The sequence below is a fragment of the Aspergillus mulundensis genome, assembly GCF_003369625.1.
Source record: "Aspergillus mulundensis strain DSM 5745 chromosome Unknown scaffold_29, whole genome shotgun sequence".
In the NCBI taxonomy this organism is placed as follows: domain Eukaryota; kingdom Fungi; phylum Ascomycota; class Eurotiomycetes; order Eurotiales; family Aspergillaceae; genus Aspergillus; species Aspergillus mulundensis.
In genome coordinates this window covers 58,835-80,929 of record NW_020797917.1, presented here as the reverse complement: position 1 = coordinate 80,929, position 22,095 = coordinate 58,835, and the positions used below count along the sequence as shown (strand labels likewise).

General features: G+C 50.8%; 7 protein-coding genes across 7 annotated transcripts; 5 read left to right on the top strand and 2 right to left on the bottom strand.

Annotated features, from left to right (window-relative positions):
- Positions 1-825: 825 nt before the first annotated feature.
- On the bottom strand, positions 826-2,114 carry DSM5745_11551 (uncharacterized protein; the record flags this gene model as incomplete). Its single annotated transcript, XM_026753567.1, has 3 exons — positions 826-908; positions 998-1,603; positions 1,634-2,114. The coding sequence occupies 3 exons, from the start codon at positions 2,112-2,114 to the stop codon at positions 826-828; spliced, it is 1,170 nt and encodes a 389-aa protein (XP_026597887.1).
- A 7,497-nt stretch (positions 2,115-9,611) lies between these two features.
- On the top strand, positions 9,612-10,703 carry DSM5745_11550 (putative HLH DNA binding domain protein; the record flags this gene model as incomplete). Its single annotated transcript, XM_026753566.1, has 2 exons — positions 9,612-9,655; positions 9,704-10,703. 2 exons carry the CDS (start codon positions 9,612-9,614, stop codon positions 10,701-10,703), a joined length of 1,044 nt encoding a protein of 347 aa, XP_026597886.1.
- A 1,742-nt stretch (positions 10,704-12,445) lies between these two features.
- On the top strand, positions 12,446-13,627 carry DSM5745_11549 (ANP1/MMN9/VAN1 family protein; the record flags this gene model as incomplete). The annotated part of the gene is made up of 4 exons (XM_026753565.1): positions 12,446-13,043; positions 13,096-13,143; positions 13,195-13,410; positions 13,461-13,627. The coding sequence occupies 4 exons, from the start codon at positions 12,446-12,448 to the stop codon at positions 13,625-13,627; spliced, it is 1,029 nt and encodes a 342-aa protein (XP_026597885.1).
- Positions 13,628-14,560: 933 nt separating this feature from the next.
- On the top strand, positions 14,561-15,154 carry DSM5745_11548 (uncharacterized protein; the record flags this gene model as incomplete). Its single annotated transcript, XM_026753564.1, has 4 exons — positions 14,561-14,631; positions 14,700-14,755; positions 14,832-15,025; positions 15,125-15,154. 4 exons carry the CDS (start codon positions 14,561-14,563, stop codon positions 15,152-15,154), a joined length of 351 nt encoding a protein of 116 aa, XP_026597884.1.
- Positions 15,155-15,287: 133 nt separating this feature from the next.
- DSM5745_11547 (acyl--CoA ligase) lies at positions 15,288-16,991 on the bottom strand (the record flags this gene model as incomplete). The annotated part of the gene is made up of 4 exons (XM_026753563.1): positions 15,288-15,383; positions 15,436-16,307; positions 16,361-16,397; positions 16,461-16,991. The coding sequence occupies 4 exons, from the start codon at positions 16,989-16,991 to the stop codon at positions 15,288-15,290; spliced, it is 1,536 nt and encodes a 511-aa protein (XP_026597883.1).
- Positions 16,992-17,440: 449 nt separating this feature from the next.
- Positions 17,441-19,249, top strand: DSM5745_11546 (putative G-patch DNA repair protein (Drt111); the record flags this gene model as incomplete). The annotated part of the gene is made up of 5 exons (XM_026753562.1): positions 17,441-17,618; positions 17,684-18,094; positions 18,148-18,941; positions 18,990-19,082; positions 19,151-19,249. The coding sequence occupies 5 exons, from the start codon at positions 17,441-17,443 to the stop codon at positions 19,247-19,249; spliced, it is 1,575 nt and encodes a 524-aa protein (XP_026597882.1).
- A 1,461-nt stretch (positions 19,250-20,710) lies between these two features.
- On the top strand, positions 20,711-21,402 carry DSM5745_11545 (E2 SUMO-conjugating protein UBC9; the record flags this gene model as incomplete). Its single annotated transcript, XM_026753561.1, has 3 exons — positions 20,711-20,888; positions 20,955-20,978; positions 21,149-21,402. The coding sequence occupies 3 exons, from the start codon at positions 20,711-20,713 to the stop codon at positions 21,400-21,402; spliced, it is 456 nt and encodes a 151-aa protein (XP_026597881.1).
- Positions 21,403-22,095: the final 693 nt, after the last annotated feature.

Here is a 22,095-nt window from a genome sequence, read left to right as displayed (position 1 = left end):
ATGCTAGGATTCTGTTCTTTCATCTGGAGCACACGATCTTCTCTTCAGACAGCCCGGCATATATAGGTAGTTTGCTTCTAAGTCAAGAGTTTACTACTGAGTTCTCTTGGGATTCGCTGCATCATCTCTGAGTTTTCTTATGCAGGCGAGAGTGAAACACCAATTTGAGGATGAATATAGGATGACACCAAGTGGGACCGCTAAAATGCAGATAAGACTAGAGGTACGAAGTCATGGTGAGAGATAGGATTCAGGAGGGGCATACAGAGTACAAGATGGCCAGAGGTCAAGGGGTCATGAAGGCTATGAAGGCTATAGAGTACAGAGCCGGATAGATGATTGAGATTCTTCACTGCCGTATGTAACTAAATCAATCAACAAACTGCGTAAGTAGTGTGGGTAACGTGCCTGTAATACAGCGGGGCTGGTATGGCAAGGAGGGCTCCACCAACCAGACCGAACCAGGCCACGACTCCTTTCTTGTCCTCCCTGAAAGCCTGCTTTCCTCCTCTGCGACTCGCCATCCAGTCCTTCCTTTTCCCTCGCTTCCTTTCTCTCGCTTTCTTTCCCTTCATTCCTCTCTGTTTGAGCTCGTACTTTCCGGATCCGTCTTCTCATCGCCCGAGAAACGTCTGCCCAAAAGCTTCTCCCTCGTTGAAGCTCCCCTTCTTTCATTCGTTTATCAACCCTCTTTCCCATCTTCGGCATCTTCGACTCTGCTCGACTGCTCGACACACAGGGCCAGGCATTGCCCGTCGAATAACTATTTAATCTACCTTCCGGTGAGTGTTGTAGTCGGCAAGATCGCGAATTGCAGAGGCTAACTCATGCACTTTGCTTCAGAGACATAGCAATGGCTTTCGTCAAATACGCTCTTCCCGCCCTCGCTGCGGCCAACGCCGTCTTCGCTGCTAGTGAGTCAAATAATGTCTTGTTTACGCTCCGGTCGCGCGTTGTCTAACTAGGGATCAGACTGCGGTAGTGGCAAGACCATCACCATCAGCAGCCAGAGCGACCTGGACGGCTACAACACCTGTGAGACTCTTGACGGTGATGTCGAGCTCTCCGACAGCCTGTCCGGCTCTGTCACCATCAACGGTGTTACCAGGATCAAGGGTGCCCTGTCCAGCACCGGTGGCGCGAACATCACCGCCCTCTCTGCACCCACTCTTGAGACAATTGACGACACCTTCAAGCTCGATGGTGCTACTTCGCTCACCTCGCTTGACTTCCCTCAGCTCACCTCGGTCGGCGAGATTGACTTCCAGGCCGTCCCCGTCCTCCAGAGCCTCGGTTTCACCAAGGGTGTCACCAAGGCCGGCAGTGTCTCTATCGTCAACACCGGTCTCTCTTCCCTCGACGGAATTTCGCTCAACTCTGTTCAGAGCTTCATCGTCACCGACAACACTCAGCTCGAGACCGTCGACGTGAACAACCTCAAGAACGCCACCAACCTGATCAACTTCGCTGGTAACTACGACGAGCTGGAGATCTCTCTTCCCAACCTCGCCTCCGGTACCAACCTGACCATCCGTAACGTCAGCTCGGTCTCTCTTCCTTCTCTCACCAAGCTCGAGGGTCAGCTCGGTTTCTGGGGCAACTCCTTCTCATCTCTCAGCGCTCCCAACCTTACGGAAACTGGTGACCTTGTTTTCGAGGACAACTCCCAGCTCTCCAACCTCAGCCTTCCCGTCCTGGAGACCGTCAACGGTGGTTTCCTGATCACCCGCAACGACAAGCTCAAGTCCATCAGCTTCCCCAAGCTTGCCACCGTCACCGGTGCCATTGACTTCAGCGGTGCTTTCGACAAGGCCACTCTTCCCTCGCTCAAGAACGTTCGTGGTGGATTCAACATGCAGAGCACTGGTAACTTCAGCTGCTCCACCTTCAACTCCTGGAAGGACAACACCATCCACGGTACCTACAAGTGCGAGGCTGAGACCAGCGACCCCACCACTGCCGACGGCACCTCTGGCTCTAGCACCACCACCTCCGGCAGCAGCTCCTCCTCCCCCACCGATGACGCTGCCGTCCTGACTGCTGCCAACGTCCCCGCCATGGGTGTTGCCGCCATGTTCGGCCTTCTCGTCCAGTATGTTCTGTAAAATGGCCATGGATACCTGACAGTTGTGTATGCATCTTTGCGTTCTGGTTTCGTCTTTTCCTTCGCCCGCCGTGGTCGTGTAAAGTGACATAATAAGCACTGGGGTTTCGATATCTGTACCGCGTTGTTCTTATGATAATAATTGAAGTTCTGGGCACCCTTCTCGTTTTCCGTCAGCAGTTGTTGGAAAGCGCCTTTGGTCTACGGGCCTAGTGGAAATATTCAAGGTGTATGTTCCGAGCTGGTGGTGCTCGAATCTTGTTTTAGCTGTTTTATAGACGTTCTTTCCGCAGTTCATGCTTATCTCTGATGACCTTAACCGTATCGCGAATTCCTTGCCATGGCGTGCAACTGGATCGAACTTTCAAGATCACGATCGTGTTCGTTTGCCTGTAGGCTGCGCTTCGACTCACTTAAATTATTAACTGTGGCAATTTCTCCGGCATCTCATCCGGACACCTCTTCCGTATGGTGTAGGCCTCCATATATTCGGCAACCTTTTCAACATTATACAGCAAATGTCTAGGAATCCAAGGTCTAATACTGTATGATCTACTTTCGCACTGTCCGGGATAGTGCATCTCGCTTCGCGCGGTCGCGATGTGGGTATACCCAAGGCCTTAATGCTGATGATATATATATCTTTCCCTTCCCGGGATGATCCTGTTCAACAACATCATTGGTCACTGGCTGAAAAATCTTCCAGTTGACGACAACCTTTATCGCGTAACACGGAGCATGGAGTACAACGTCATGCAGCTGCAACGATCGTCATCACTTTATTGAGCCCATTTGAAGCATTCGCGCAACTCTTGAATTGATCCCGTCTGTGGACTTGTTATAACGTCTGAGCACTGACTACAACAAGAAAGATTTCTTGAACGTTACTGGCCTGTGCTATATATCCTCCCTATCTCCAATGGCCTTGTACGGTCAAATTATACGCCCAACAGGGCTTCTCAGTCCTTCCTGATACCCTTGGCCCAGATCGAGTTCCTGAAGTCCTGGGGAAAATGAAAATGGAGGGAACATAGGCAGCAGTGACTTCGTGGGCCTATGATATGGCTATCAGGATAGACTGTGAAGTTGGGTCGTAGGCCAACTACAGGCTTTCGTGGACGTCTACTGGAGTGGGACATACCTTAGAGACATAGAATGAGGACATATTGAGCTTCGCGCCTGCAGGTTTCTCGGTGCTGAAGTGTTTCCCAGATGTTAGTTATCTTACAGGAGAAATGCAGGAACTTGTCCATCCGATTCCCTGCTATGGCCAAAACAGAGAGGGATCAACCAGGCAAGCTTATGAGATACTCCGAGCATAAGTACCTTTACTAGGAAGCCCAACTTAGGTATCGATTGGCGCATATTCGGAATCGTGATTCTGGGGTTGACTCCCGTCCCCTTGTGGACTGTGCTTCGTGAATGCCGTCGCAGCGTCCTCATTGGTCTCGGAAACAGATTCCATTCGATCTCGTGGGTATGTGGTGCGGCACGATCAATATCGACTTCCATAGTTTATATATCGCAACAGAACCTTGAAGCTGTCGAGCTAGTACCTCACGAGTCGCAGCCCAGCGCTGCGGCACCTGGTCTCGCGGCACGGTTCCCTCGTAGGCTCGCAGATTCGCGGACTCGCAGGTGGAGGTGGAAGAGGGTGGATATGACATCTGGACGGGTTGAGTCTGTTAGTAGTGGATTCTGGAGTGGACACACTGACACAGCGATAGAAGTAGGCGCTCGTACCTAGTCTTTCTGTACCATTTACCCAACTATCCCATTAAGGATACGGAAGGGAAATTTGTCCATAAGGGTGTACCGGGCTTGCAGTCGGACTCCGTATATCCTTATTTATCTGCTTCGCTTTTCATCTGCTTGGCCCGAGTCGACGCCAGGACGATGGAGTAGATGATAGTAACGTGGACGGGCCGGGGGATCTATCGGTCACGAACCGGCCAGTGGACCGGGTGGGTTGAGGTCTTTCCCGCGGGCCACTTCAACCTCGACCTAGTATAAGGTAGACAGTGAGTCGAAATTGCACCATAGGCAGTGACCCGTGGCCCCGGTTCGATGGAGCCTAACATGTACATGCAACTGGTCTGGTTTACCGGGTAGATAGCGGATAGCAAGTGGCAACCCATGAAACTGCGTACCTTGTGTGACCGTGCCTTGCGCCAACGCTGCAGACTTCCATTTCCCGCTGGCTTTGTTGGGAGAAGCCCTTACAGGCATGTGGGTATGATGCAATTGATGGGTGATTGATATCTGTACTCCGTATACGCACATCGGGCCCGATACAATGCATGATGTTGCTCATGCATGCGTTCGGGCCGGCGCGCTGTGCTGTGGCCCAGTACATAGGTGCCTATGCCTACTGATGTACCGAGGTAGTTTGTAGATAGAGGCTGGAAATATTTTGTAGAGTCGACCCAGGCAGAAGTCGAATTATGAGAATTGACGGGGCAGTGCTCCGCAAGGGCGCAGTACGAGTAAAGACTTCTTCTGACATGTAAATTTTCCGCGAGTAATTGCGTGCCTTGCTTGTTCAGTTCCGTTTCCATACATTTGCCTTCTGCGGAGCAGGGAGTGGCACCTACCGAGCGTTAGAGCAAATGTACATGTCCAGACTGGTCGTAAATCCACTAGTAAGTAGATCAATGATGTGTCAGTTCCGACAGCCTTACCTCGGAAGGTGGGTTCTGATTCCGATTATGTTGAGCATAGATGAGATTGTGAGGCGTGTTTACTGCCGCTTATGTAGATAGGTATAGTAAGGGGCCGGACTGAGTCCAAGGTTCGGGGGAACTGGGCGCGATGTTCCGTACAGATATGCTGGCCTGATTGCAGAGGCGTGCATTGGGTCCAGAACCTTCGAGGTCATGGTCGAGTACTCTGTATGAATGGCTATGATCTCGGGCGATCCTTTTGATTTAGTCTAGAGTGCATTTACTGGCTGAAAACGGCCTGTTGAACAGTGTATGTGTTTTTTCGAAGATGAATACACAGCGCGTTCGAGAGATCCACGAGTAAGCAGGTTAGAGGCGCGTATCTTGTGAACAGTTTGTTCTAGATGATGTTGAAGACTGATCTGGTCCACCGCAGGTATAGAGTCCCGTTGACTATGAGCACGCATTTGGCATTGCAAGCACGTATGAGTTGGGGACAACTGATAAACTGGAAAGAGGTCAAAGACATGATACTTCATGGATCGAAGGACTTGAGTCTGATCCCGTGTGCGTCGGAGGGGATACAGTTCGCACGAAGTACAATTGTTCTAAGATAAGATCTGATACATGAAATGGATTAACTGAAAGGAATACGAAGTGGACCTTACCTTGCCGTAGTCTAGAAGGAGTAACAAACAGCAGAGCATACCAGGGGCCGCGGAGAGATTGATGATCATTAAACGACACAGGGATGAGTTCATGCCGCGAATGAACTGAACTGCGTGGCCCGTTGTAAGGATTCCGGTCCTCAGAGTGTGACTTGTGACTGAATGATTGGATCACCAGATGGTGCAAAATGATAGATTGATCGACAGGCATTGAGCCGTCAACCTGGCTCACCAAAGAAACGAACAGCCCAGGCCTATGCCTGCAGATCCCGAGTCCCCGGGTGCATGCTGTAGATCGATTGGGGCGGATGGCCTTGGAGAGGGGTAATGCTGGAATGGTGCTTTAAGCCAGAGAAATTGGAGACGAACGTAGGCAGGACACTACTGGCGCCAGATCTTTTAGAATGCCAAACCGGCTAGCAACCCACAAACAGTAGAAGAAGCTGAGTGTATTCCAGATCCGTTGGAATCCACTATTCGAAAGGGACCACGAGTCAGCCATAGATGTGGGTCAAGGATATGCGTCGAAGGCGATGACCTCCTTGGTTCCCCTTTCCAGGTATTCAATCATGCTGGGGGCCCAACTAGGACCTGCTGAAGCACTAAAAAAGCTGCAAGACGCACTGCTGCAGCGAGAAGAACCAGAAGAAGAAGAAGAAGCAAAAGACGGATAAGTACCCATTGAAGTCAGCAGACAACCAGTCTTGTATAGATTATGCACCTGCAAGCGGGGATTACCCTGGCCGCAGGTATGGACTAATGTAGGCCCCCGGGGTTGTTAGGCTGTTGAAGCGTCTTGAAGTTTTGAACGGGCCCGGTGAGCTCCACGCGTGGAGAAGGGATGGACAAAGTCCCATAGGGCTCGCAAAAGGACATGTTGTACAGTTGTACTTGTAGAGAGATCAGTGCTCCCTTTAACTTTCTGAATTCTGACGCATCACTTGTTGGCGTTCTAGCCCTGGGCGTTCTGATTCTCACTTGGAGCTATTCTTAGTTTGTCCTACGGTGGCTCAAGCAAAGGCCGAGCCCCAACCCCAAGCCTGGAGATTGTTCTGTGGATGATGATTGTTTGCCCGGGATTTTTACTGGAGGTATAATCTGCAATCTAGCGATAGAACAAAGACATGTACTTGTTTCGTGAGGTTGCCTGGCTCAGTATTTTCAGTCGAATTTTCTTTCTCTTTCGTGACCTGGGGTTTCCCCACAGTAGCTGTCGCTTTCAATTTGATCGGCAGTATTCCGGAGAATAAGCGAGACACGGCAACTTAGAAAAGACTCGGACATTTTGGAAGCGCACATCACCACTCAAGAGGATGACTTAGTCGACTGACAGTCTGAGAGACTCAGAGCTAAACTCGGCATGCGGTACCGCGTGCCCGTGTCGGGCGACTCCCGTTGCTCGCTTCGACATCTGTACCTGTGGCACTTGTATGGAGTAAAGTTTGCGAGTAATAATGCTCAATGGTTCGTGCCTGAGTCAATGGGCGCGTGTCCCAAGTTAGGATAAGCATTCGAAGTCAAATGCCGTGGCTTGTTTCATCGGCGCACACCAGACATGAGCCACCGTCGCTCAACACCGATGCATTAGCCAGTAGGGGCTAAGGCAGTCAGAACGACAATCATCCACATCGACATTATCCAGGTAGAAAACGTGGCGCCCCGGTCTAGCGGCTCTAGCCATATTAGAATCTCCCCTCCTTCAAGTGAATCTGGGGACACAGATGACAGGTTCTATAACCGGTGGCATACATGATACGATCCGCCGCCTCCACTTCCGTGGTATGCATAATAATAACCAAATTATTGGGCACATCATCAGAATAGAAGCCCAGTAGGCGAAACGTATGCCGTATTTTACGCACCCTCGAGCGGTTGTTCGCGCGGCCGCCACCGATATGTCCCATCATATTTTGGATTGGGAACGGTTGGCGACAGCACCCACGCCACATGGCGCCTCTACCATGTTCTCGGTAGTGGCCGGGCACGGATAACGATATTTCCTGTCAGTTGGAGATGTCTAACGTGAATTCCAAATACTCCAAGAAGTCTAGTCACGGCGTTCGTACTGGACTTCCTGGGGCCTGAGCCAAAGAACGAAACAGCTAGGCCCGGCTAAATAATGCACGCTCGCAGGAACAGATACCGGGATCTCCTGGTGACAACCCGGGGGCCAGGTCTCTGGGTAGACTTTATGCAGTGTGGCGATCTTGGCTTCAGACTCCATCCCCGCGATTGTTCTGGGCTCGTTTTCGCCTGGCTCATCCAAGATACAAGACTTTGATGATACTCTTTATACTAGATTAGATGGCTGACAGCGAAGGGATTCGGGTCGACATGTCCAAGGTAACACTGTAGTGTACCCTTTTCTTTTGCAACTTCGCTGCCATAGGTAGAGCCATAGGGTAGGTAAAGCTGCTAACCGCGCGCTGAGACCTGGACATCGGGGGCTAGTTTGCTCTGTCGAGTACTTTGGCGTCTGGCTTGGAGCAACAAGCTTAGAGTACTAGAGTCCTTGCTTCGTGCTATTAAGCTCTGGATCGCCTTCTGTCGGGAGACTGATCTGCTTCTGGATCCTGCGAATGCCTGTGCGCAGGAAGTTCATGCAAAAGGACTAATTTGGGAAACACCCCCTCCTCCCGACGAACCGTACTTTTTGCACATTATAGGGTGAATTTATCGATGCAGCAAGCTCCGAACAGTCGGCTGTATTCATGCAGATGAACCACGGGTCGACAAATTGGTGGCTGCGGGAGAAGCGATGTGCCATGTCGTCTCAACCTTGCACTCTCGTAGATGTACCAGTACAATCATATCTTTATCCCAGATACTTCGTAGATGGATATTTGCTCCCAATCTGCAGTCTTGGCTTGTTTTGAGGCATAAGCGCCGGAAGCATCCCAAATCCCGTCGCGTCGATCTCGGGGCGCTTAACCTGACGAAGAACGCGTCAATCGACATTACCCGACACAGTGGATGGCATTGTTTGTGGCCTATCAAAGATTCGTGCTATTGAAGTTGTTTTCAGGCTTCTATGCAAGGAGGATTCCATATTGTTTTGCCCCGTGAAGATCGAGAATCCGCTACAACGGGTGACGAAATCAAGGGTCTGCATTTCTCACTCCACTGAAGATTTAGGGCGGTCGTACAAACAGTAGCCGCCTAGGTAGGTATGTGATCAAGCAAGCATCGCTGATTGGTGAACCGCCTGCTGCCCGGCATCTGTGCGTTTTATGATAGAGAATAGAGCCCCAGACGTTCGCGAAAACGGATTAGCTTTGAGCATCGAACTCTGACGGAGTCTTCGTGGCGGTTCCGCGTGGATCGCCTCATGGAGAAAAAAGGGGCCTCTTTTCACGAAAACGGAAGGAGCAGGACGCCCAAGGGGCGATGGAGGCAAAGATGGGTTCGAAGAAGCAATAGAGGACGAGTTCGAGGGAGCTGCAAGCCCCGCGGCGAGACGAGCTGGCCTGCAGGGGAGAGTTGTTACATGACATGGTTGGTACTTTATATGGTTGGTACTTGATATGATGTTGGAAAAAAAAGAAAAAAGACGCTAAAATAGCAAGTAAAAACTTTATTACCGAGTAAATAGGGTTGAGGAGGGAAAATTAAAGGCAGGATAACGACAGATCTGCAAGTCACAGTCACAGTCATTGTTGAAAGGACGAACTGGAGATGGGCGGGTTTCCCAGTTGTTTGGTGCAGGACATGGATTGCTGGGCTTGCCCGGTGATACCTCATCTTCCTTTACACACGCACTCCCTCTCGGATCTCACATCAACTAGCACTCCGAGGTCTCGGGTCTCGAGTGCACACTACTATTCTTGCTCATCCCTCGTCTCCCTCGCCTCGTTCATTCCACATATAAAGCATGTGGCATCCCGCTTCAACCTCGAGTTCCTTCCAGCATCCAAGGCCTCGTGAAATCCTCAATTGCCATTGCTTCCTCAATCGCGTCCCGCCCTGATCTATAACATTCAAGTCCTTTCATTGCCTTCATCGTTGCTCCTCAATTTCACGGATACCGCCCATTTTCGGGATTTACACTGTCCAGACATACATCCATACCGCTCTACCACTGTACATTCTCGGGTCTCTCCCTATCGACAGGAGACGACATTGCATCTAGGCTGCATTTTGGTGTCATTCCAGCACACACAACAGGCCACTGACACAATGGCCTCCATGGCAGGCGATGCCTCCCCGCACAATCATCTCCCGTAAGTGTCTTTGTTTCTTCAGGTTCCGGCAGGACTGACCTGGAGTAGCAGCTTGCGCGCAATCATCACCGCATCAGGCTCAGCAAATATGACTATGGGCAGGTCCTTGCCTCCAATCCCGCCCAACGTGCCCCAGCGGGATGTGTTCCTTGTCCAAAGAAACTTCATGCCCAGCCCACCCAACACTCATGAGGTCTTTTTTTCCCGACCAATGATGTCACCAGCTGAGCACATCGTTCCACCACCTTCCCCGGCGTACTCTGCAGATTCCTGCTTGGGTTCGGTACCACCGCAGGGACCAGGCAGATTGATCTCGGATATCAAGTCCGCTCCCGTGAACGAGTTATATGCCTCAATTCGCCCACAAGAGGGCAGAACCCGCAAAAAGCCACTGCAGCAGTGCGGCCGGAAACGCACGGCGAATATGGCGGGCTTCCCGGATGTGCAGAAAGAAAAGCACCGCGTTGCTGAAGCAGACAGACGCAAAAACCTAAGCGTTAGTATCCACGATTTGGATGACAGAGTTCCGGACCATTTTCTCAAAGAGGCTGGCTGGAATCTCTCGAAGAACTCGGCACCGTCCAAGGAACACATCCTCAAAGGTTCTGTGATGTATATTGACCAGGTGATATTAGTTGTTGGGGAGTTTCACGACAGGCTTTTGGAGGCTGAGCGCGAGATCATGGAGCTCAAAGAGCGCAATCGAGAATTGGGAGAGCGAGACCGAGCCGTTGGGTACCAATCCAAAGCCCATGGGCACATGTGCTGCCGTTCAAAGAGCGAGCAGCCTAACCCACAGGAAGTTGCTTCGTTGCCGGATATCGCACCAAAAGTCATGCTTCCTGGTTTAAATGGAATCCGTGGGGTTAGTGCTGTTACCCCGGACTTCGGTCGCTTCGAGGCATTGTCTGCTGGGACTTTTCAATTTTATGGTCAATCATTTATCAGCCGCACACCTCCATCGACCGGGCCATCTTCTCCGGTTTTCAACCAAGCCGCGTACTCAACGACCAGCTCACGACCTTCGTCTTCTCTTCAATCACCATGAATTAAGCACGCGGTGATAACGACATTCAGGTTTTTATTGCAAAAATTATTGAGATGACTTTTCTTCGGTAATAATAAGGCGGCGGGCGGTCATCTGAAGCATGTCCTTGGCTTTCTGCCGGCGTGTTCCTGTTGTCGTTTCGTCCTGAGACATCCTGAAGTGCGCACAAGGGTCGTTGGGTTGGGCTGTCTTCCCGATCTACTTTCGGGTTTCCATCTTGTGTAGCCAGCGCATATTTCGGTGTTACTTTCCTTTGTACTCTCCTATGCTCGGGGCCTGGGAATCTGGTGTTTTTCTGGTGGTTTGGCTGCGCTTGGGGGATTGAGTGTATCTTTTCAAATATGTCAACAGTGCTGACCATATGTCGTAACTAGCACTCACTATATACAGACAATGATCATGAACATATAGCCACTGTCAGTGCCAGTAGACACATACGTAGGTAGATTAATCATTGAGCACGTGTGAGGTATTCTGAGGGCATGTCTTAATGTTGCTTGTAGTAGAGAGGAAGAAAAAACATGAATTGGAGATTGGCTGAGAGAAGATAGTCTATTTTGTTTCCGTCAAATACTGTCATACAGCGTATGTGGAAGCTGAGGAAATGCTATGTTAATGTTATCTAATTTATGTTTTTTAAGGGTCGATGCGCTCGAGACCCTGAATCTAGAATCTGACGCCTGAGGCATCAACGCCGGGTGGTACGGTTAGCGTATTTTATTTTTACCTCGTTGGATAACCTCGAGCCAGCCCTCATTGAATCTACCCCGAGCGTTGTGATGACATGCTTTCAAATCATCTGTCTTGATTGTTAGTGGCTAGAGCTCAGTACATAGTTGATGCCATTCCTGAAGCCTAAGAATATAAAAAAGTAACTCTGACCATGGATCAATTTCGGGGACAGGCTAATACGGAGTAGTATAGTATTACTCCGTAGGTAGTAGTTGGCTGGACTGCGGCTGGCGGATTTTCCAGCTGTCACTCAACCGACGGCCCCCTTCTCTCCCATCCCATCGCCCATCGCCCCCTCCGCTTCTCAACCCACGACGGGAGTTGATCAAATCATCTGCTCGTCCGGTATCCCATCGAGCCTCAATCCGGTTCTTTCCACTCGTTTGGTTCGTCACTTTCTCCTCGCGATCGGTCCTACTGCCTTCCCCCGTACCGAACCTTTTTTCGCCCTCCTTCGTCGATCCGGTGCAGGCTTTCTACGCAAAGTCGATCATATCATCCAATAACCTACTTTTCTCTTAATCGTTTGGCTACGAATTTCTCGACAGCCTGGAATCCGTCGACCATTCCCCCTGACTCCGGAGTCGCCGCCGCAGAACACCCCTATCCTTCGCCGCGTGTCCCGACAGACCGTGCCGGGGATTGTCGCGCTTCGTGGGCATTCTATTGCCTCATCCTTATAAATATCATCCTCCCGAGTTCTTCAGCCTCCGCGAACCCAATCTATCTCACTAATAAGGATGCTACTTCCGAAAGGTGGTGTAACGTGGAAGTCAGCCAGAGCAAGGCTGCCTCCATGGCGGGCGATCCTAGTTCTAGTAACGAGGACACGCTTTTTAATATCCCTGGCCATTACTGGCCTGATTGTTCTATTATGGCGCGGAATCAGCAGCTCTGCCTCTGAAATGCAAAAGTGAGTTGACACGTCCTACCTACAGCGAGAAAGCGGTAAAGTTTACTGATCGCGTCAACTCGCCAGTTTCTATTGCTACGGGCCTCCGAAAGCGCCAATGGATATGAGCCTCAACGAGATCTCCGAATGGACCGCTCATGCCCAGACTCCAGTCCTCTTCAACTACCACGAACCTTACGAAGTGAATTCCAGCTCCATCAAGAGCGTCGACCTCAACCCCATCAAGTCCACGAACCAGGCCGTTCAAAACCGCGAGCGGATTCTTATCCTCACCCCGCTGAGAGATGCTTCAACACATTTGAACAGATATTTCGACCTCATCTATAAGTTGACTTACCCCCACGAGCTGATTGATCTTGCTTTCCTTGTCGGTGACACCAAGGACGATACCTTGTCAAACCTCGCCTCCGAATTACAGCGGATCCAAGATCAGGGCGACAAGGTCGCTTTCCGTAGCGCCACCATAATTCAAAAAGACTTCGGCACCGACTTCGAGATGTCCGTGGAGGATAGACACTCATTCGCTGCACAGGGACCTCGGCGCAAGGCTATCGGCAGGGCCCGCAACTATCTGCTTTATTCCGCTCTGAAGCCTGACCACTCTTGGGTGTACTGGCGAGATGTAGATATTGTGGACAGCCCGGAGACCATCCTGGAGGATTTTATCGCTCACGACAAAGATATTCTCGTCCCGAGTATGATTTATTCCATCATTTCTGGCGATTCAAAAACCACTAACTCTCTCAGACATTTGGTTCCACCGGTACAGGGATGGCGTCGATATTGAGGGCCGCTGTACGTACTCATGATGGTTTCATGTGGTGGACTTTTGCTGACCTGCTATAGTTGACTACAACTCCTGGATTGAATCTGACAAAGGGCGAAGACTCCGTGCTACTTTGGACCCTGACACTGTTTTGGCGGAAGGCTACAAGGAGTACGACACCGGCCGCGAGTATCTCGTTGGAATGGGCGACTGGAGGAACGACAAGGATAAAGAGGTCGAGCTCGACGGCATTGGCGGTGTCAACATTGTTGTCAAGGCCGACGTCCATCGCTCAGGTAATTTCGACAATTCTTTTCAGTTCCATTGGCTCTAACATTGCTCTCAGGAATCAACTTCCCGGCGTATGCCTTCGAGAACCAGGCCGAAACGGAAGGATTTGCGAAGATGGCCAAGCGTGCTGGATACCAGGTCATCGGATTGCCAAACTATGTTGTCTGGCACATCGATACTGATGAGAAGCCCGGCAATCTCGGCGACCGCAAGGCGTACTAGTTCGCCCACCTAAGTTGATTTCTCGCCCAAGGCAACTACCCAATGTTCGAAATACCTCTATGCGTTGTACATCTGGCGCATAGCAGCTAGTTTCATCACGTGGGGTTCGCCATCTTACGCAGCTCTTTCTATTAATCACTTTTTTTTTTTTCGGAAGTCGCAAACTGCCAGCTCGACTCCGGTAATTAGCCTTCTCTTACGTTGTGTTCTAGGGTTATGTGTGCTTTTTCTGTTGGCGCTTGGGGAATGTGTTCAGCGGTCTTGGAGGCTCATAGAGTTGAACGATGATTACGCTCTGTTTGAGCTTTTCTTGTTCGTCGGCGAAGGGCACCATGTCAATGACCGAGTCTTCCACCCAGAGTCTTGGCCTTGACCGCTTTTCTGCTTCGGTGCGTCCGACGTTTCGCTCCCTGCGGTGATGGTATGGACCTCAGTGCAGGCTACAAGTGATCCATTTCCATAACTCTGTGTTAGGTGGCATAGGGGCTGCGTCAGATGAAGTCGAGGACAGAGAGCGATCAGTGAGGGCATTTGGTGCTCTGCTTTGTACATACATATATAGGCTATGTGTAGTCAATTGACGGTCAAGTGGAACTATTACTAAAATCAACGCTTAGACAACTACGGAGTAGACAGCTGAATTGGACTATCGATTTTTGGGGGTCTTTGCTTTTGTTGCTTACTTGGCCGGCACGCTGTCTACATACAACCTCGGATAGAACTCCGCCGCCGATATCCTGGTCCTCCCCGAGACTTTCTCCAGCAGATCCCACCATCTTCCCCACCAATACCATGCTCACCCAGACACCCCGCCTCATAAAATCAACAACAGCCCGGGGGCTAGGATCTCTCCTTCGGCATCGATCTCAGGCTCATAGAACCTTCCACGTTTCACCTCATTATCTATTCAAAGCATCTAATACACAGTCAACCATGGCCAACGAATTCCTTTGCATTCTCCCTGACAAGCCCGGTGCGCAGGGGAAGAGGTTGGAGGTTCGATCGTACGCTTTCTCCGCGACCCCATTTATCTTCCGTACGGCCTGAAGATCTGTCCTGATAATGTATATAGAAAACACCTTGAGGGCGTGAAGCCGCTCGTTGAGGCCGGCAAGGTTGTTGTTGGTGGTATGTGCTACCCTTTGCTCCCTGCTCCTCGCTAGCCAGAGGCTGCGCCCCTTGGCAAATACGTTTCCGTGCTAAGGCCTTGGTTCTTTCCGTTTACTCGGTGCAGGCGCCATGCTCAACGCTCACCCATCCGACGGCGAGACACCCTCCTTCAAGGGGAGCATGCTCATCGTCATCGGAGAGAAGGAGGAAGATGCCTGGCAGATTATTCGGGACGACATCTATGTAAAGTCTGGGGTTTGGGACTTGGATGCCGCGCAGGTCATTCCGGTTTGTTCACCTGTATACCTAGTTTGACTGGCCCTGTGCTGGCCTCTCAGTGTTCGGCAGTGGTTGTGAATCGTTGCTAACTGGGCTCGCTACGTCTAGTTCAAATCTGCGGTCAGGGTTGCAAACTAGATGGGGAGTCTTAGATTAAATCCGGATGGTATGGACGTTAGGTTTGTGCTATACATATAGCGCAGTCTACGGGCGATGATTATATTTGCATAGGAAACAGATATCACTAACATAATGAAGCATGTCAGAAACATTACAGTTTGGCCTTGGGCTTCAGCATTGCCTCTGCGACCTTACGTCGTTGAATCTTTCCTGTTGCGGTCTTGGGGATTTGCTGCACGATCCAAATCTTCGCGGTGTTAGCGAAGGTGCAGCGGCGCGATGAGAGCGTAAATACTTACTTGTTTCGGCGTCTTGAATTTAGCCAGCTTCTCCTGAACCCAAGATTTCAACTCATCTTCAGTAGAATTCTGTCCGCTCTTCAAGACCACGGCTGCTCCGATGTCTTCGCCGTAGTGGCCCTCGTCGGGGATCGCGAAGCAGACCGCTTCACCGACTTTAGGATTATGCAGGAGCGTGTTGTCCAGTTCAATTGGGCTGATCTTCTCTCCGCCCTTGTTGATGAGTTCCTTGATGCGGCCAGTGATAATCACGTAACCGTCGGGATCCTTTTTACCTTGGTCGCCAGTACGGAAGAAACCGTCCTTAGTAAAAGAAGATTCATTGGCCGCGGGGTTGTTGAGGTAACCCTTTGTAACGTTCTCCCCTCGGACGCAGATCTCCGCCTCAGACCCCTGGGGGACTTCGTTTCCGGACTGGTCAAGGATCTTGATCTCAACTCCTTGGCCGATACCTACACTGCCGGGCTGTCGCTTCGCTGGGGGGAGGGGGTTGCTTGTCATTTGATGGGCTGCCTCCGTCATTGCGTAGGCCTCAAGAACCGGGGCGTTGAGGGCCTTCTCCAGATCCTGGAAGGTTTTCGGTGACAGCGGCGAGGAGCAAGAGCGGATGAAGCGGATTTGAGGGATAGGGTTAGGCAGCGGTGACTTGAGCAGGATTTGGTGAATAGTGGGCACGGCGGAGTACCAGTTTGCCTTGTGAGTGATAAAATCTGTCCAGAACTGATGAGCAGAGAACTTGGCGGGCACGACCACTGAGCCACCGGAGGCAAGAGGAGCAAGAAAGGCAGCTAAGAGGCCGTGAACGTGGAACAGAGGCATGACTAGGTATGTCCGATCCTGGGGGGTGAGCTTGTACGTTGCTTGGATGTTTCCTAAAATGGAACGGAATTAGCCCTATCTCAGTAGCGTTGACTGAGGGACTCACTCATGGTGGTTGTTAGGTTCTTGTGGGTAAGTGGAACCTGCTAGGGCGTCAGAATGCTCCTCGTCTTGAACTATTCATGGCCATAGAACTGTCTACGTACAGCCTTGGGCCGGCCAGTTGTTCCGCTGGTATGTAAGACAAGCGCGACATCATCGGGCTGAGCGGTTTGAACACCGACGTTCCCCGTGCTCTGAAGCTTGCCCAGCTCCTTCATATCGAGGACAACCTCGGCCCCATTCCAGTAGCACTCAGCAATAGCCGCTTCGTACTTCCTGCCTGCCCGAACCGCAGGATCATCCTGGGCATACGATCCCCGGGGAATAAGAACTAGAGTTGAGCTGAGATCGTCGATATAGAACTCGAACTCGTCCTGCTTGTAGGCCGGGTTCAGAGGTGCAGCAATTGCGCGCTGCCAGGAGGCTGCCAGGAAGCCCACAATGAATTCATATGAATTGACAAGGGCCAGGTTCACTGCGGCGCCATGTCCAACACCAAGCTTGGCCAGCTTTGCCTGGAAGTCGGAGATATGCGAATGCAGCTCCCTGTAAGTTATCGATAGTGTTGGGTTCTGGGGAACAATGACGGCGACGCCAGCGCCATCAGCGGAGAAAGATCGTGCCAATGTAGCCATTCCGACAGGTTTCAGGAAACTGATTGAAAGAGAGTATTCTGATGACAGAAAACTGAAACGAGAAGAGACCGGGTCCAAATTAATGGACCCCCGACCTGGCGGCGTCTACGGAGTAGACGGAGTAGGTAACCTCCATTCATTATCTCGTCATCCTCGGGCACATCGGCCCATTTACCGAGCTCCCCGTATCTGATAGGTAACCCTTTGGACTGAAACAAGCAGGACCCACATGTTTTGGTAGCCATGGCGGTGGCCATGGCCGTACAGGGTAACTATAGAAACAGGTGGATCTTGCTGTACCGTAGGCTGTCCACGGCTAACGGTAGAAGCAAACAGAGCAAACAACTTCCTGTACCGGCTCTATCAGCATGAATAACTCCGCGACAGAGCTCTTCATGCTTCAGTCAATATAGTTCTCTGATCTATTCTGCGTCGCACGCACATTACCTATGACTTCTGATTCGACGCCCGCCAAACCGGGCGGCATGTTGTCACTATACGCCAACCTGCTCGACCCTTCCGCCGACAACTCTCCTGGAACCATTTCGCGCGCCCCAGTCGTGTTTAAGCAAGCAGAAGGTGAAGCTCAGTCGGAGGAAGCTGCCGCAAAAAAACAGGTCAACAATGGTATGCAATGTCATCTGGCTACGCTGGCGCAAATGTGACTTGATTGCTCATCCCTTCGCGTCTAGCTCTTCGATTCCAACCGACAAAACGCCCACAACTCGCGACCCAGAAACCCAAGCCGAAGCCCACTCTACCGAAGGCGACTTCTGTAGCTCCGACCGCAGCTCCCGTCAAGTCCACGCTTGCAGACTGGGCGGCTACCGAAGAAGACGACGTCAATGGCTTCTACACGGGACCTAAGAGGCAGCGCGGTGGCCGCAAGAAGCGCAAGAAGAACCGAGAAGCGCAGGAGTTTGTGCAGAACTGGGATGACATCTACGATCCGTCGAGACCGAACATATACGAAGAATACAGGCACAGTGATGAGCAGATATCCGAAGTGCGAGAATGGAAAGACCGTCTATATGCACACCGTATGGCCCGTTCGCCGAGCAGAGACTCGTATAGCGACGAGGATTATGGACGCCCGGTGAACAGTAAGCCGAAGATCCTGTGTATTTCTGGTCTCCCCAGTACTTACTCTAGTCAGGGCAATTTGCGCCTCCAAGCAGTTTCGCTCCACCTCCTAACCTCAACAATGTCCCACAAGTGCCTCCTGAAGATGTTGCTTCTGGAGAAGATGCATTCGCACGGCGAGCTCAAATGGCAGCAAATATAGCTGACACCGATAAAGCTGACTACTCGGCTCCTCCGCCTTCAGGACCGGCAGCTCCAATTGATGCACCGACTGGGGATGATGCTTATCTGCGCCGTATACAGATGTCAGGACAGCATCAACCTCCGCCGGCTCCGTCAAATCCACTGCAAAATATTCAGGCACCGTCCGCAACGATCTCGCGCGCACCTGTTCGATATACCCTCCCGCCCGCCCCTGACGACATCCCTGCCTCGGAAGCGGAGCTTGAAGAAGTCCTCGCCAACGAGCAGCAGGCAGAAGGAGAGGCGGAAGAGGATGGTCAGGATGGTCAGCGCTCATTACGTCCAGGTCAGAAAGGGTTCGCTGAGCGTTTGTTGGCGAAGTATGGGTGGACTAAGGGATCTGGCTTGGGTGCTACCGGTTCAGGCATCGCGAAACCTTTGCAAGTTCAAGTCGAGAAACGCAAGAAACGGCCTGACTCCGAAGGTGGCGGCTTCATCACGCCGGCTGGTAGAGGTAAGATCATCGGCGGCGCAAGAAAGCAAGAGGATGTGGGCAAATTCGGTGCAATGAGCGAAGTCATCATTCTGAAAGGGATGCTGGACGGAATGGATGTGGACGCAGAATTGGCAGGCGAAGAGGGTGGTGGGTTAATGCAGGAAATAGGGGAAGAATGCGGCGAGAAGGTAACGACTCGATATCCCATCTTCTTTTTTATATCTAACGTCAAGCAGTATGGTCGTGTGGAACGTGTCTATATATCTCGTGATTCCAACCCGCCGGTGCCCGTCTTCGTCAAGTTCACCAACCAACTGTCTGCCCTTCGGGTAAGTGGCCCCATTCAATGGGTCAGAACCGTCGGATCTATGCTTATATTGATGGTGTAATCGTGTAGGCCGTGAATGCGCTCGAGGGTCGAATATTCAACGGCAACAAAATAACCGCGCGCTTCTTTGACGCTCAGAAATTTGAGCAGGCTGTTTATGAGGACTGATTCGTCGACATCATGGGTCTGCCGGTCACACACTAGAAATGCTATAGCGTGGCCGGATATATGCTCGTGGGTCTTTGGTCCAATGCAGCACACTCATGATACCGGCCAATTTGGGCTGCTGAGCTCCCTTTGCCATGGTGTGATGCTCTTAATCGCTCACTCAACCACTAGAATATGACCCTATCAAACATATCTAGTTCATCGACAGAGTCGCCACTATGCGTGCTGGACATGTAAGACTCGTCGCTTTCCACCAAGGCCTCATCTTCGAAGCTTTCCATTATTGGAGAGAAGCCGTACGACGTCTTTTGCCGCAAGATTCTCGCAAAGGTTGTTCTCAAAGTACAGGAAGCACAGCCACCGAATATAGGGAGCGACATTGTTTCTATGACACCGCAGTCGTAGTTGCATTGAAGAGCAATATTGCAGCGGATGTTAATGGTGGAGGCCTGGTCCAGGTGATTGCAAAGGGCATAGTACCAGAAGATGCGATGGCACATATCGTTCGTTGCTGATGTCTCTGAATGTCAACTCCAGGTCGGGTGGATAGAGAATGATATGTTGAGAATGGCTCTTGACGAAGACCTGGGGATAGAGACTGACTAGAGGTGGGGTGGCTTTGTTGTTATAGCCAGTCTCCAGGAAATATCAATGGTAAACAATGAATAGCTGTGGAGACTTGATGACAGAAATGTGTGGTTGCTATCCATGCTCAAAGGATCACTGGGCGCAGTCCTGGAATGTACGATCTACTCTTGTGCCCGGATTCCTTTGTCAGTAGCGTCTGGGAAAATGGATAAATCACCTTGATGATGCAATCAAGAGAAACATCTCAGAGACGTAGCGTACGGAGTTTTTCAAGCAAGCGATATCCCAACAGAGCACAAGTGAGACGCCCCATTACTATACAAATATGATCTATGTACTTAGCACGTGATTAGAAAATAGAAGCGTCCATTGGCTGGGATCACATGAACCAACTGAGAGATCCAGACAATGCAGCTTTGCCTCAGGCCTCAATTTGCTCAGTTCACATCCTCACCTTTGACTATTCAAGCTCCTAATAGTGACACACGGAGGATTTTGTTTACCTTAACCTTTCTCTCACTAACATCTCTCGAACTCAGCGAAACTTGCCTGTCTCCAACTACACCAAGCCTCTCTAACCACACCACGGAACCGCTCGAATCATTCCGCTACTTCTAGGCGCTGCAACTTTCTCTGCCAGCTCTTGCGCACCTCTCGATTCCACGGCCCCGTATTTCGCCTTGCCATAGACTACTATTTCAAGAAGCCTCGCCTTCATTCGGGCCCGCTTCAAAGCCTCCTAGCTGTGCGCAACACCACTCGCGATCTAGCATCTATCGCATCGAAATATGTCACTCTGTTTGAACCGGTTGACCGAGGAGAGGTATTTCTTGAATGGCTTATCTTTGCCCTTGCTAGTAAACTGAGCTGACCATGACATTTGCGCAAAGGAAACAGTGGCGTAAAGACCACCCTTTCGCCTTCTATGCCAAGCCTCATCGTACAGCCCAGGGTGTTCTGGATATGAAGCGCTGGGAATGCGGTATTCCTGGGAAGAAGGGGACAATCTGGGAAGGTGGGCTTTTCAAGCTGGATGTCCACTTTCCTGATGGTGAGTGCTCCCTTCTTAACTCCATGGGAATGCAGCGCAGAGTTGTCGACTGACTGTTCTTTTTAGAGTATCCTACAAAACCTCCTAAATGTACGTTGCCTGCTTTCTTCGTTGAAGTGGAATACTTGTCATGCTATATCCCACAAGCCTAGGACTGGGCACCGTTTGCTTTGTGTTACCTTGCATGGCTTAAACTTGACTTCAGTTGCCAACTTACCTATTATGATGTTCTGGGCTAACCTGGTCGTTTATCTGAATAGGCAAGTTCGTGCCAGCCTTATTCCACCCCAACGTTTACCCGTCTGGGACAGTTTGTCTATCGATTTTGAATGAAGATGAGGCGTGGAAACCGGCAATCACGATTAAACAAATCCTTCTTGGTATCCAAGACTTATTGGATGACCCAAATCCCGAGTCGCCAGCACAGGCTGAAGCATACAACATGTTCAAGAAAGACCGGGTTGCTTATGAGAAACGCGTGAAGCAGGTCGTCAAGGAGAACCCGGCTATATAAGTTAGGCCACTCAGCGCCTGACTTTGTCCTTGGTCAGTCAGGGATTCTCATTTTTGCGCTCCTTGTTTCTGTTCACCGATGTCTCCCCGAATATGGCGCGCCAGCGATGCATTCAACGTGGGGTGTGCACTCTAAAAGATGAAAGTCACCGCTATCGCGCCGACTTTCTTCTCTCTAAACCGAACTAAAACGGATAGAGGTTATCGGCTTCTACGGATTAGACTGAATGGACATCCGGCATGGACAAGACAAGGCAGTTTCTTAGTTTTCTTCGCTATTTCTTTTCTCAGCGAGCATGGCGTCTCGACGATACGGCACAGAACAACGAGATTATGGGCGGCGTTTTTGCCTTTTCATTAGGTACATAGGTTCGAGGAATTTTCATTGTCGCGTAACTCGAGATATCCGCATATACCGCGTATCTAAATCCACTCCAATTGCGCTTTTTAGCGCCATTTCTGTACTAAATGAAGATCGTTTACCTCGAGAGAATATTCGGTGAGAAAGAAAACATGGAATAGAAGCAGAACATGGGGGTTAGATTTCAGTTGCAGTCATGTTCACGGCCTTCTTTGTCCCTGACAATCTTTGTCCCTCGGTGGATGCCGAGGTCACCACCGTCGCATTGACCAGTGTCAGCGCTCCGTATATGGTAGTAGATGGAGTACGAGGCAAAGGATCGTCTTACCCCAT